Source organism: Camelina sativa, chromosome 19 (assembly GCF_000633955.1).
Source record: "Camelina sativa cultivar DH55 chromosome 19, Cs, whole genome shotgun sequence".
Lineage (NCBI taxonomy): Eukaryota > Viridiplantae > Streptophyta > Magnoliopsida > Brassicales > Brassicaceae > Camelina > Camelina sativa.
The window spans coordinates 22419246-22431508 of NC_025703.1; the positions used below are offsets into that span (position 1 = coordinate 22419246).

The window sequence follows — 12263 nt, forward strand, 5'->3', positions numbered from 1 at the left end:
AGCATATCATATTAGACAGACGTTAGAAAACTAAATGATGCAAATGGAAGAAATCAATAATCCTTGGATTGACATAATTCTCGGTGCAAATTATAACCTGTCCTAGTAAGGATGATGTCAAACTAGATCACAGAAACAATAATATCCTCTGATCGCCATAAATAAATAATATGGCATATTGGTGGGTTTCAAGTAAAAAAATGACAAGTTCCCAATTTGGTTTAAGGCTGTAAGCACAGAGCAGTGTTGACTGTTGAGTGTTGGGATCGTCCTAAATCATGATACGAAGAACGGCAAGTCCCACTGCTGATATGGACACAAGTGTACCTATGCAATATTTGATGACCTCGTACTTTGAAGCTTCTAATTGAGCTCTCAGCGCATGAATCTCCTGCAAAAGCAAAACATATTATGTCTTCTCATCTTCCTAAGTTCCAGTGTATAGTGAAGTTCATGAGTAAAGGAAACTGTTGCTATGTACCCTGTCAAGTTTGTTTGTGAGGTTTGTTGTTTCCGTATTCTGATTAGCTAGCTCGTCACGTATTCGACTGTGAGTTATAAAACAGCCAAAACCAGATTACCAAATAATCTAAGTCAAGCCCTAAACCATTTGCAGATGGCTACGTTTGGTAAATATTCAAAGAAAGAGAGTACAATGCAAAATTTAGAGCTTTCTTACCCTCTTTCAAGATTCAAATCCAAGCGTTGTCCAGCTGTGACCTTATCAATTTCGTACCTGTTTCAAGTGAGAGGTCTTTACGTCTTGGTTTCAGATTGGTTAAAAGCATATTACAAGGGGAACTATGGTCACAAACCTTAGCTCACTTCGCATCTTCTCTATATCGCCTCTCAATTTTTCTGTCTCACGTTGCAATACAGTAAAATGATGCTCCTTTACAAAGAATGGATAAGAGTTGGAATCATAACTCCTTTTTACTTTGTGGTACAGGGAAGCACAGACAATGCTATCGTGCATAAAATGTTTACAGTAAATGTTGGTGCTACATAGTTTAACACAACATGACATGAAAAAGTACAGTATAATGGGATGCAATCAACACATTTTTACTGAGTATTCTCGCTACACATGCCTAAGACTCCAACTCATAAACGGCTGCAACAAAAAGAGTTCGAAAGAAACACTACACAGACCTTCTTCCTACATAAAACTAAATTACTCAGAGAAAAAAACACAGCTTTTCATGTGTTATCGTCCTGAACTCCTCCACAATATAACCCAAGAAGTACCTTAAATTTTCTACTTTCAAAGTAACACAACCTCTCAAACTAATCCATATCCATAACGGGCATAAAGAGAGCATAACAAAGATGCAGAAGATGAATAACTTTAAACGCAAATACCACACTCCAAGATATATTTTTACAGAACATAAACTTTTGCACATCAATCCACAAAACAGCCACGAGGTTTTCAAGGTTCTGAACCACTACTAATCAAAAACAACCACTAATGTATGCAAGATCAAACTATTAACAGGTGTCGATGTTACCTGAGAACTTTTTACTTCAGACTTAAATTTTGACAGATTTGAATCTTGAATCATTTCAATCTGCAACCACAAGAAAAAGTGAGTTTCAGATAACATAAACAATAATGTCCCACAAATGAATGAACAGTAATTAAAACTATCTCACCTTCTGCATTTCTGCTTTTGACACAAAAGACTCAGATACATTTTCCAAGCTATCATTCAAAACCTCAGTGATAGCAGAAGTTATTGCCTCAGCTTGTTTCGATGGAACACCTTGAGCTTCAAGACTTCTCACCTTTCACCACCAAGAAAAATGAAAACATCAAAACAAACCCAAGGAAACTAACTATAATATTCAATTCATTGCTTTCTCGTGGAGCAACTTAACATACTAGAGGTTCCAAACACTCTTAATACTAAAAATTCATGGCAAGTTATAGATCTAGGCTACATAGAGAGAATGAAAACAGATGAAAAATTACCAGAGCCAATGTATCAACGAGGAAGGCACGTCTCCCATTAGCTTTCGTGAGTTCGGAAAATGAACGGTACGGGAACGGACGACGATCAATTAATCCGAGAGAGGAGCCGAGACCTCGAGGTTTAGCGAGAGAAATCGCTCCCAATAGAGCCAAACGCTTGGACAATGTCATCGATCAGAAAATTGAATTAACCGGAAAATTCAGAAAACAACGGCTTAAATACCTAATCGCGTAACAGATTTGGGACGGAGGATACGGCGGTTTGGTAACCGGAGAATCGAGAGAGATAGGATTTGAGAAGCTTAGGACGACGAAAGGGTTCTTCTACTTCTCTCTGGGGTTTGATAGATTGATTTCTTTCTCTTCTCTCAATGGTTTTGGTGTTTAATGACAGATTTACCCTTGACCAGTTTCTTTAGACATACCAAATCACAAGTTCACATCACAACCCCATTTACGTGCGGGCAAAGTTCTTTTTTTTTTTCTAATTTTCAGGGAATAGCGATATTGGGACACGTCATCATATCATGTCACGTAAGCAAGCTTTGACAAACTTGGCATGCCACGTCAGCAATTGGACTCTGTTTCCGACCCAAATAAAAAAAATCAACTTGCTACTGATTACTGAATAGCGAGCGATAATACTTCTTCACAAGCTCATGATTTTGTTTTTCATCTTTTTCTGCTTTTAAAAACATCTACCAAATCTTTGTAATTACTTTTCTTTTTGTTGATTAATAAATTTAACATTTCAAGGAAAAATGAAGAGACAATTTTAAAGGATTTTTTATTTTTTTTTAAAAAGGAAAAATTACAAGAGATTGAATAAATATGCAAGTCAAACGTCCTCATCGTTCATATGGTGATCACTCTCAAGCTCTCGTTGTGCATGAGATCTAAACGATCGTCCACCGTGAAAGATTTGGTTATCGCATGACCAATTACTACGTACGTACCATCCATTGCCTCTCTTACTTTGTTGAGTAACCAATGCCATTAACGATCGAATTAATTGTTTAATTTTTGTGGCATTGGTTACTCAACCAATATATAAAGTATATATACTGATAATGCTTCAAGTGTTCTTTAACCTGGTTTAACCTTAGATAACCCCTTGAACCTCTCCTATCTTAGAGCCGAGGAATTATATAAAATCAGTAGCAACGTCGTCTCCACATGTACATTAATAATGGTTTTAGTCAAGTGGTTTAATAATAGTGTGATATATGGTTTTTACGGTCTTTAACCATGATATAAGTGTGTTTTTTGAGTCTTTTGATGTTTTAGAGTCTTAACATGTTTTTTAGAATTTTGGCACGGATGGAGCGAAACAGAGTAATTTGGATGATTTTGGAGCATTTAACCGGAGGAAATCAATTTGGAGTCTGATTATACGAAGAGCATCGACCGACACCACATGAGCATCGGTCGACACCCATGTTTAGTCGAGACAAGTCTTCAAATTTGGAAGGTTTACAAAGTTGCCCGATGTTTTCCATAATTGCAGCACAAGTCCCTGACGTGTTATAGGACATATATATAGTATTTTTAGTTTTTAGAAACCCACAAGTTATTTTCTAGCAAGTTTTATTTTCTGCAACCCTGTGAGATTTTGAGAGCTTTTGGGAGAGATAGATCTGAACTGCTTTGAGAGAAGAATTCATAAACTCCCCCTTTACTCTTTTAATATATATTGCATGTTATTCAGAATTATGTCTTGTTCTTCATTAAACATGTCTGAGTAGTTTGCTTGTTAGGTTCAAGGTTTTTCACAGGGATTTTATGATTTATTAGATCTGTTTATTTAGGATTCATTATCTTTCTAGATCTTCATTATAGGTTGTTCTTCATATTAATTCTTTATTGGCCATCTAGAATTAATAACCTAGGAAAATAAATTGATATGAGAATATAATTAATAAACGGAGAAAACTTTTTGATGAGCAAAATTACTTCTTGCAAAGAGATTTGATTTAGTAATTTTGTGAACAATCTAAACATGTTTTTAAAGCTGATTTTTAACCGAAAATTTTACAAAGAGATTTGGATTTCTAGTTTAAAATTTAGATAATATTTGCAGTGAGAACTGATTTATTTTACAAAAGTGTTTAGAGTTCTAGATATGATTTTTAATTGTTTAAATCCTAATTAATTTATTGATTTAATATTCCATAATTTCCTGAGAAATTTCCTAAACCTGGCTTTTTAATTCGTACTACAGTGATCTCTTAATTTGAGAGAGTAGATCTAGGGTTTATCTAGGGTTTAATTTGAGCATATCAGTGCACATGATCAAGTTGCTAGCTGGTTCAACGTTCGTACGTCACTTTAACAACTTAGGTGTTTGTATTTAACGAAGTGCAATATCATAAAATCACACTGATGATAAACGCAATATTTGGACATAATTGTTTCGTCCATCCATAAACTCAATAAAAAGGACCAGAACTACTATAACAAGTCTTTTGTTTTGGGTATTAAAAAATCAAAAAGAAGTCTTTTTAAACAATGTAAACATGCATTCCCATATCCCGGACCGATAAGCCATATAGTATTTCATTCTAAACTAGCTTAGGGGATTATGTTAGAACTAAGAACCCAGTGATTCAACGGATGAGTATTGTTCCTATCCATATTACGAATACTATGATCTTCACATCTACAATTTTCTGAAACACCAATTTAAAACATATATATTATGACCTATGATCTGAGGTGAATTTTATAAACTGAAGTTTCCCGAATAAAAGAGAAAGCAATATACCTTATCAATCTTCACCATATCTTGTCGTAATTTTTGTTATCTCTTGTTGCACAAGAGTAGAATCCTGTTCCTTCACAAGGTGTGTTATGAAATATGAACCCATAGTAATAATCACATATAAGCACTATTTTACCAAAAACCAAACTATTGACAAATGTATATATACGTTACCTGAGAATTCTTCAACTGGTTTGTATCTTTAGTGAACTCGATCGGAAATTTGGCGGTACGGGAATGGAAGACGATAGGAGAAGCTAAGACCTCGAGGTCTAGCGACCGAAAGCGCGGACTGAGCCCCTAACAGAGCCAGACGCCTAGACATGCTCATCGGAAATCTCAATAACAACAACCTAGAAAACCCTTTTTCTTTTTCAAAAAAAAAAAAAAAAAAAACAACAACCACGAATCAAAAAAGCAATGTTAAAATATCCGAATGGATACGACCCAAAAATCTGAACCCGAACATATCCGAAATATAAGTGCATGCTAATAAAGTAATCATATGTTGCTAATATATTTAAATATAATAAGCTAAGTGCCCAAAATATTATGAGTATTTCAAATATTTTGGATATTTTTAGGTATATTCGATTATTTTTAGGTAGATTTATGTAAGGAATTTTGATATTTTCAAATAATTTAGAAGATATCATATGGATACAAAATGTTTTTATTTTTGGATATTTGGGTAAGCTCTGATCCAAATAGAACCCTAACTAAAATTTTTAAAATATCCAAATGGATCCTAAACTTTTGAACCCGAAAAACCCGACACAAACTCAAATCCGACCCAAATACCCAAAAAGCCAAAACCTATAATTGACTAAGCAACATGTAGATAACGATACTACATGCTAATGCTAAACAATAAGTTTGGGGAGTCCCAGTCTTCCGAAACAACTCAGCTGGCGCTTAAGACACACCTTGTAACAACCAGAACTTATAAAACCACACCTTGTAAAGAATCATAATTCAGAAAATTCTAAAATCGTCTTCATTTGTCATTATAAAAGAAACGAACAACAAACAGTGTTTCAACTGAACGATACAAAGAATAAACCAATAGTCTAACAATCCAAACATAATTAGAAAATACAAGACATGGTCATTTCAAGAAACTAAATACACACTCCCTTCTTAAAATCCTGCACTGATGAGAATTTTTCTCGTATCGTTAGAACTCAACTGGTCTTAACTTGATCTAGTTGAACACATGCACACTTTAGAAGAGGAAAAAGATGTGAGGTGAATGATGAATCTTTTCTAGGAAGTTACGAGACACACAAACTAACATTCATCACAATTGACAACCCACAAAACATGTTAAACAATCCTATAATAAGAAACTAAGTTGTGGATAATTATCAATGAAAATGCAAGAAATTAATCATATTCCTAGAGCGAAATGTCGGAAATTCATTGGAAAAGGTCGGCAGAGTTACATATATGAATAATAATTACTAATTGTTTAAAACATAAAAGAGAAGATTGTTTATTAGAAAGAAGAAGACACAAATGCAATGTAGTTTGAGAAAGAGAAACACACGTAGTAAGATCGATCAGGCCGATGGCGGAAAAGATCCCGGGAAGTGCTTCTCCATGAATTCTTGTAGAAGGATGAGCGACTGACGGGTCTCTTCGTTCTGCTTTTCCAGTTGCTTGTATCTCAAGTCTTTTTCCTCTACTAGCATATATAAGAGGTTATGGAACAATATCACTGCTTTTTTTTTTAAACCATTTTCTATTAGCCAAGAAAAACAAAATTATGGTTTCTTGAAGTTACCTATTTGGTTTGGATCATGAGTGCGTCTGGCTTCTAGTAAAGCCAACTCGTGTGAAATAATGGCGGCTATGATTATTGACATGAAAAAAATTGCAGGTAGGCTGAATATGCTAAACTCTTTTTTTTTTACAGTTTCTAATTGAACTCTAAAAACGTAACGATGCTGCATTTATATGAAACAACCAAAACAAAAACCATATTATGGCAGTGAAATGAGTGTAAGATTAAAGTTTNTTTTTTTTTTTTTTTTTTTTTTTTTTAACCATTTTCTATTAGCCAAGAAAGACAAAATTAATATTTGGGTTTCTTGAAGTTACCTATTTGGTTTGGATCATGAGTGCGTCTGGCTTCTAGTAAATCCAACTCGTGCGAGATGATGGCGGCTATTATTATTGACATGCAGAAAATTGCAGGTAGGCTGAATATGCTAAACTCTTTTTTTTTTACAGTTTCTAATTGAACTCTAAAAACGTAACGATGCTGCATATATATGAAACCACCAAAACAAAAACCATTTACGGCAGTGAAAAGAGTGTAATATTAAATTTTGAGTAAAGGAATCAAGCTATACCCGGCCATGATCGCTGAAGAACATTTCAAAGCTAACCCTATTTCAATTAAGCGAAAGTTCTTTCTTAGGTTTCCGATAGGTTAATAAACTCAGTAACGTTGAGAAAAAACATGGTCACAAACAGACCTGTTCTTGTCATGCAACATGGAGCTTCTGCCTTGTAATTTTTCTATCTCGAGTTTAGAATCATCAACAGCCTTCAAAAATAGGAATTTAATAAAGAGTAGGGAAGCATTAATCAGCATTAAATCAAACCGCACAAGAGTTTCAAGGTTCTGTCTGAAACTTGCGAACAAGCGAACAAGGTATGTGTTACCTGAGAACTTTTAGATTCTTTAGTGACCTTAGAAACTTGGCGACAATGAATCAAGTTGTAAGAGGAGCCATGACCTCGAGGTTTAGCTACAGAAAGCGCGGATTGAGCCCCTAACAGAGCCAGACGCTTCGAAAAGGCCATCGATTAGACCGGTAAGTGAAATCAATCAAGTCAAAACCGCTCTAAATTAAGGAGGAGACACAGATTGGGGAATCAGAGTGTTGAGTGCGTGAAGAGAGGGTTTCATAAGAAGACGACAGGTTTGATTTCTCATTGGGGTTTTTATATGTTGGGCTTTGTAATGGACCTGAACATTGGGCTATTTTTGAGTTCTCATTTTCTGTCTCTCACAGCTTCTCATTACTACATAAGGGACATGAAATTAAACCAACAACTTATAAAAATAAAGGGAGTAAATGAGGAGCAAGTGCAACAAAGAACACGGCAAGATGTGGTGGTGGCAAATGACACAAGTTGACAAGCAAGCGAGCAAGTTCAAGTTGTCCATAAACAAGAATTGCATAACCCAATGGGAAGCCATGACTCATGAGGAACATAAACATTTGAATTAGAGGTTTTGAGAAAAATTGCAATGAAAATAGAGATTGGGAAGAGAGTGTCATAAAACCGTCAAAGCATAAAATGGCCCTTGATTTATTTTATAGTTGCTTAGCAAGTTAGCCTTGTAAAAGAAAAAGAAAAATGATACGAGAAAATTAAAGAACTGTTTACACTATTTTCATTCCAGAAAAGATGAGTGAAGGCTCTTATTAAAGATCTTCAAATGAAGCACAAAGATATATAGTTTGGAGTTGAAAGATAAGATCATACCATCTCTCTCTCATATGAGTGATGCCTCTTAAAAGATCTTCATATGAAGCTCAAAGTTATATAGTTCGGAGATCAAAGAAAAGAGCATAGTAGCATACACACATCTCTCTCATATGACCAGTTTGATTTATACAATAAAATGCACCTAAACACAAGTGAGGATCTATTTATTTCAAATATTAACGGAAACTGAATGTAAAACCTCAGGGCTATATAAGAGAGGATCAGTTGTCATGACGGCTTCCGACCACTCAATCTTCCCCCAAATCTCGCCCGGTTCACGTCTCTCCAAAGAAATTTCCGCGCACCAAATCTCCAAACCCTCATTAAGACCAACCACAACAATATCCCAGAACACCACAATGTTTCCACCAAAGTTGCTCAACTTGCTAACACCGGCCTCGAACGTATACGAAGTGGGCAACTCCTCAATCTCTCCATCAAAAGGTACCGTTCTAGAACGCGAATCATAACCGGAGACATTCCTCCGCAGTGTTTTCAAACCCTTCACTTTTGTCCAAACCATGCCCTCCGACTCATGACATTTCAACTTCTCAGCCTCACACCAAAACAAATATCCCATTGTATCACAACAGTACAACAATTCACCTATCAAACAAAACTTTTTGTTTATTAGAAGAGAATCATAATTACCTTTTCCCCATTTACCTTCATTCGGCGAGTAATAGACGCTATTACCCCCCTTATTCACCGCGTAAAGGTTATCATCCACCACCACACTGCCACGGATCAAATCATGGCTTTGATTCCAACCTGGACTTGGTAGAATATTCCAACTTTGCGTCTTCGGGTCCCACGAGTCCATGTCCTTGCATCCTCCAGACACGTATATTTTACCGTCTACAACACCAGCCGCTGCAGAAGCGCGAGCCACTCCCATAGAGGAGACCTGATGCCACTTGTGAGTCCTACAATCCAAAACCAACACGCTTGACGTGTTCTTACCGTTTATTTTCCCACCGATTACATAGATACCCCATTCGAGTACCACGACTGAAGATTCCGAAGGTTGAGAGGGGGACGAGGGAAGGAGACACAGCCGGTTAGTAGTCATATTCTTGGCGTCTCGGGGTTTTCCAAGGCGGCAGATCAACCAGCGTGTGGTTACTGGTCCAGGAGGAGGGGAGCTTAAGCATACATATAGGGACATCTCAGTGCAACCCATCAGCGATCGCGTCGTGTACAAGTCAGGCGAAACCACGAGAGACCTATAACGAGGGGAGACCAAAGATAAGGCTGCATGGTCCAATCTTGAGACTCGGGCAAAAATGCTCAGAGCCACCGCATCTGGAATCGAAGATAACAGAGCTTCCTCTTCTTCCCTTTTCTTATGCGGTGGCTCTTGGGCGGTGGGATTGAACATTGTCTAATGTCTATTACTGATTTACTGTTTTGCCAAGAGAGAACACTTTATTTTTTATATGAACAAAGTCTACCGTGCAGAAGATGACTTAACAAATAAATGAAAAGTGAGAATGAAAGGAAAGTGAAAAATATTCTATATATATGTTTTTCTTGGTTATGAAGTAAAATTCTCATTTTTATTATTTTCATAGATTTATCATTTATGAATGAAACAGTAATCTCATATCTTACCTGTCAAAATCTACCAATTGATATGATTAACGTGTTATCATCTCAAGCTCTATTATATATATATATATATATAGTAAAATCTCCATAAATTAATAATATAATAAAATTTATAATCATTTAAATTTAGGGCAATTCTCTAGTACAAATTTAAGTTTTTGTTCCAAACCTAACACACACTTCATTTTTCCAAATTTAGCACACATGCTCTAATTAAATACTAAAACCACTAAATTATTAACTATATTATTTAATAAAAACTTCCATTTTTTTTTTCTCATAAGTGTTACCATTTTATATATAACAAAGTGTTGCAAGTGTTACAACAGTGGAAACTTCCACTTACAGAGCTCTATAGACTTTCTAAACTTTCAACCATGGATTAGATCAAACAGATTCCACTAATCCATTTTTCTAAACTACAAAAGTACAAGCCATTCCAAACTTTTACTTCTGATTTAAAGATAAACTAAGAGTTAACACCATATTGCTCATCTTGGATATGCACTTACCAAAAAAATTTCAGACCATATCCACTTATTCAAGACCTTGGCTGCATTCTTTGAACCTAAGCAACATTTCCAAAAAATTGTTGACAGAATCAGTAGAGTGTCAAAGCTTTAACGTTTCTTTGGAGGTTTCAGAATCCCTCCCTCATTATGCTCATGAACCTTTTGCTTTTGCTTCCTTCGTTCTTCCTCATTCTTATCAACTGCTGAGATTTTGCGCTTTAAATCCTCTTCCATTTCATAATTCTTACCAGATTCATCTTCATCATGTCTTCTGGAACATTCTCCAACTTCAAACTTCCTTGCATCTCTGGAAGTTATCTCATACTCACTTATTGGAGTTATATTAGAGCCTATTGATGTTTGATTGCGTCTCCAAGGAGTCTGAGGAATTGGTACAGCAAAATTCAGAAACTTTTCATCTCTTGAAGGATGAAAATAAGGACTTGCAGCTGCAATCTCATCTGGGTTCAGAGGTGGCGTATCAACTCTTGGAGGTGGACGGATAGGTACCGGAAGGGAATCATCAGAATTATGAGCTTGCAAATTCATGTCTGACCTATGGAGCTCATCATGCAACGCAAATCTTTCTCTCCCATCAGTCAAATTATCTGCAGTACCAGTGTTTGTGACAGGTAGAGGTTGGAGAAAAGGACAATAGTTCCTGAGATGAGTGAACCTCAAACACCTGCTACAAAATCTTCTTAGACGTTCATACTGAAACCTGATTACTGTAGTCTCCCCAGAATCAAACCTAACTCTTCGGAAGAACCTTAGACGATCAGTTATGGCAAATCTAATTCTGATTCTGATATAAGCTACCTGAGTAGTAATAGCATCATGAAAGTCCAATTCCACCACTTCACCAAGCGCTTCAGCTATTTGTGTTACAGTTTCTTCACAAACATAAGGAAGAGGGATTCCTCTCATCTGAACCCATATATCTATTGTTGTGAGGAAATCAAAGTCAGGAAGGTCCTCCCACCTCTGAAAAGCCACAAACCAATTGTTGAATATCCATGGTTCCCTTCTTTGAACTGAAATAAGATCCACCTCAGATTGGAATAGAAACTGAACAAAAGTATCATCCAGAACCCTTCCATGGACTCTTGCTGCTAATCCCCAAATTCTTGGTAGCGAAGAGATCACAANAGGTAGAGGTTGGAGAAAAGGACAATAGTTCCTGAGATGAGTGAACCTCAAACACCTGCTACAAAATCTTCTTAGACGTTCATACTGAAACCTGATTACTGAGTAGTAGTAGCATCATGAAAGGCCAATTCCACCACTTCACCAAGCGCTTCAGCTATTTGTGTTACAGTTTCTTCACAAACATAAGGAAGAGGGATTCCTCTCATCTGAACCCAGATATCTATTGTTGTGAGGAAATCAAAGTCAGGAAGGTCCTCCCACCTCTGAAAAGCCACAAACCAATTGTTGAATATCCATGGTTCCCTTCTTTGAACTGAAATAAGATCCACCTCAGATTGGAATAGAAACTGAACAAAAGTATCATCCAGAACCCTTCCATGGACTCTTGCTGCTAATCCCCAAATTCTTGGTAGCGAAGAGATCACAGTAAAGAGGTTTTGAGCTCTCGGGTTAAGGGGTCTAGCTATCAAACTTAGCCTATTGCGAGCCACCGTAGCTGCATAAGCCTCATGAGGGACAAACAATTCTGGATCTTCTCTACGCATAGCCAAATTTTGTAACTCATCCCATAATTCATCCGCCATAATTTAGAGAAACAGGAAAGCAAAAAGGAGATTGTGTTTCTCTACCCACTCAAAGTAAATATATATCGTAAGAGGTTAACGTAAAATAAGATATATGAAAAACTAATAATAAGATAAAGGAAATAGACTTTAGCATATCTTGTAAGAAAAGATATGTAAGGGAA

At 36.3% G+C, this 12263-nt stretch overlaps 4 protein-coding genes and 1 pseudogene across 4 annotated transcripts; all 5 read right to left on the bottom strand.

Moving 5' to 3' along the window:
- On the bottom strand, nucleotides 36–2356 carry LOC104766944 (protein FMP32, mitochondrial-like). The gene is made up of 7 exons (XM_010490916.2): nucleotides 1976–2356; nucleotides 1657–1788; nucleotides 1512–1571; nucleotides 816–892; nucleotides 680–736; nucleotides 482–548; nucleotides 36–391 (listed from the first exon to the last, which is right to left on the bottom strand). The coding sequence occupies exons 1-7, from the start codon at nucleotides 2144–2146 to the stop codon at nucleotides 272–274; spliced, it is 684 nt and encodes a 227-aa protein (XP_010489218.1). The 5' UTR covers nucleotides 2147–2356; the 3' UTR covers nucleotides 36–271.
- Nucleotides 8413–9624, bottom strand: LOC104768102 (putative F-box/kelch-repeat protein At3g24610). The gene is made up of 2 exons (XM_010492033.1): nucleotides 8910–9624; nucleotides 8413–8849 (listed from the first exon to the last, which is right to left on the bottom strand). Exons 1-2 carry the CDS (start codon nucleotides 9622–9624, stop codon nucleotides 8413–8415), a joined length of 1152 nt encoding a protein of 383 aa, XP_010490335.1.
- LOC104766945 (uncharacterized protein At4g02000) lies at nucleotides 10426–11474 on the bottom strand. Its single transcript, XM_019241061.1, has one exon. The coding sequence runs from the start codon at nucleotides 11291–11293 to the stop codon at nucleotides 10475–10477; it is 819 nt and encodes a 272-aa protein (XP_019096606.1). The 5' UTR covers nucleotides 11294–11474; the 3' UTR covers nucleotides 10426–10474.
- LOC109130892 lies at nucleotides 11611–12235 on the bottom strand. Its single transcript, XM_019240984.1, has one exon. The coding sequence runs from the start codon at nucleotides 12097–12099 to the stop codon at nucleotides 11611–11613; it is 489 nt and encodes a 162-aa protein (XP_019096529.1). The 5' UTR covers nucleotides 12100–12235.
- Nucleotides 12141–12263, bottom strand: part of LOC109130893 — a 2401-nt pseudogene continuing 2278 nt past the window's right edge.

Bases quoted from the DNA above. Each gene is read 5' to 3' on its own strand.
- LOC104766944 (XM_010490916.2), bottom strand. From the start codon at position 2,146: ATGACATTGTCCAAGCGTTTGGCTCTATTGGGAGCGATTTCTCTCGCT. The intron at 1,572-1,656 runs GTGAGATAGTTT...TTGTGGTTGCAG, and splicing joins CAAAAGCAGAAATGCAGAAG to ATTGAAATGATTCAAGATTC. The intron at 737-815 runs GTTTGTGACCAT...CACTTGAAACAG, and splicing joins AAGATGCGAAGTGAGCTAAG to GTACGAAATTGATAAGGTCA.
- LOC104768102 (XM_010492033.1), bottom strand. From the start codon at position 9,624: ATGTTCAATCCCACCGCCCAAGAGCCACCGCATAAGAAAAGGGAAGAA. The intron at 8,850-8,909 runs GTAAATGGGGAA...TTTGTTTGATAG, and splicing joins CTATTACTCGCCGAATGAAG to GTGAATTGTTGTACTGTTGT.
- LOC104766945 (XM_019241061.1), bottom strand. From the start codon at position 11,293: ATGAGAGGAATCCCTCTTCCTTATGTTTGTGAAGAAACTGTAACACAA.
- LOC109130892 (XM_019240984.1), bottom strand. From the start codon at position 12,099: ATGGCGGATGAATTATGGGATGAGTTACAAAATTTGGCTATGCGTAGA.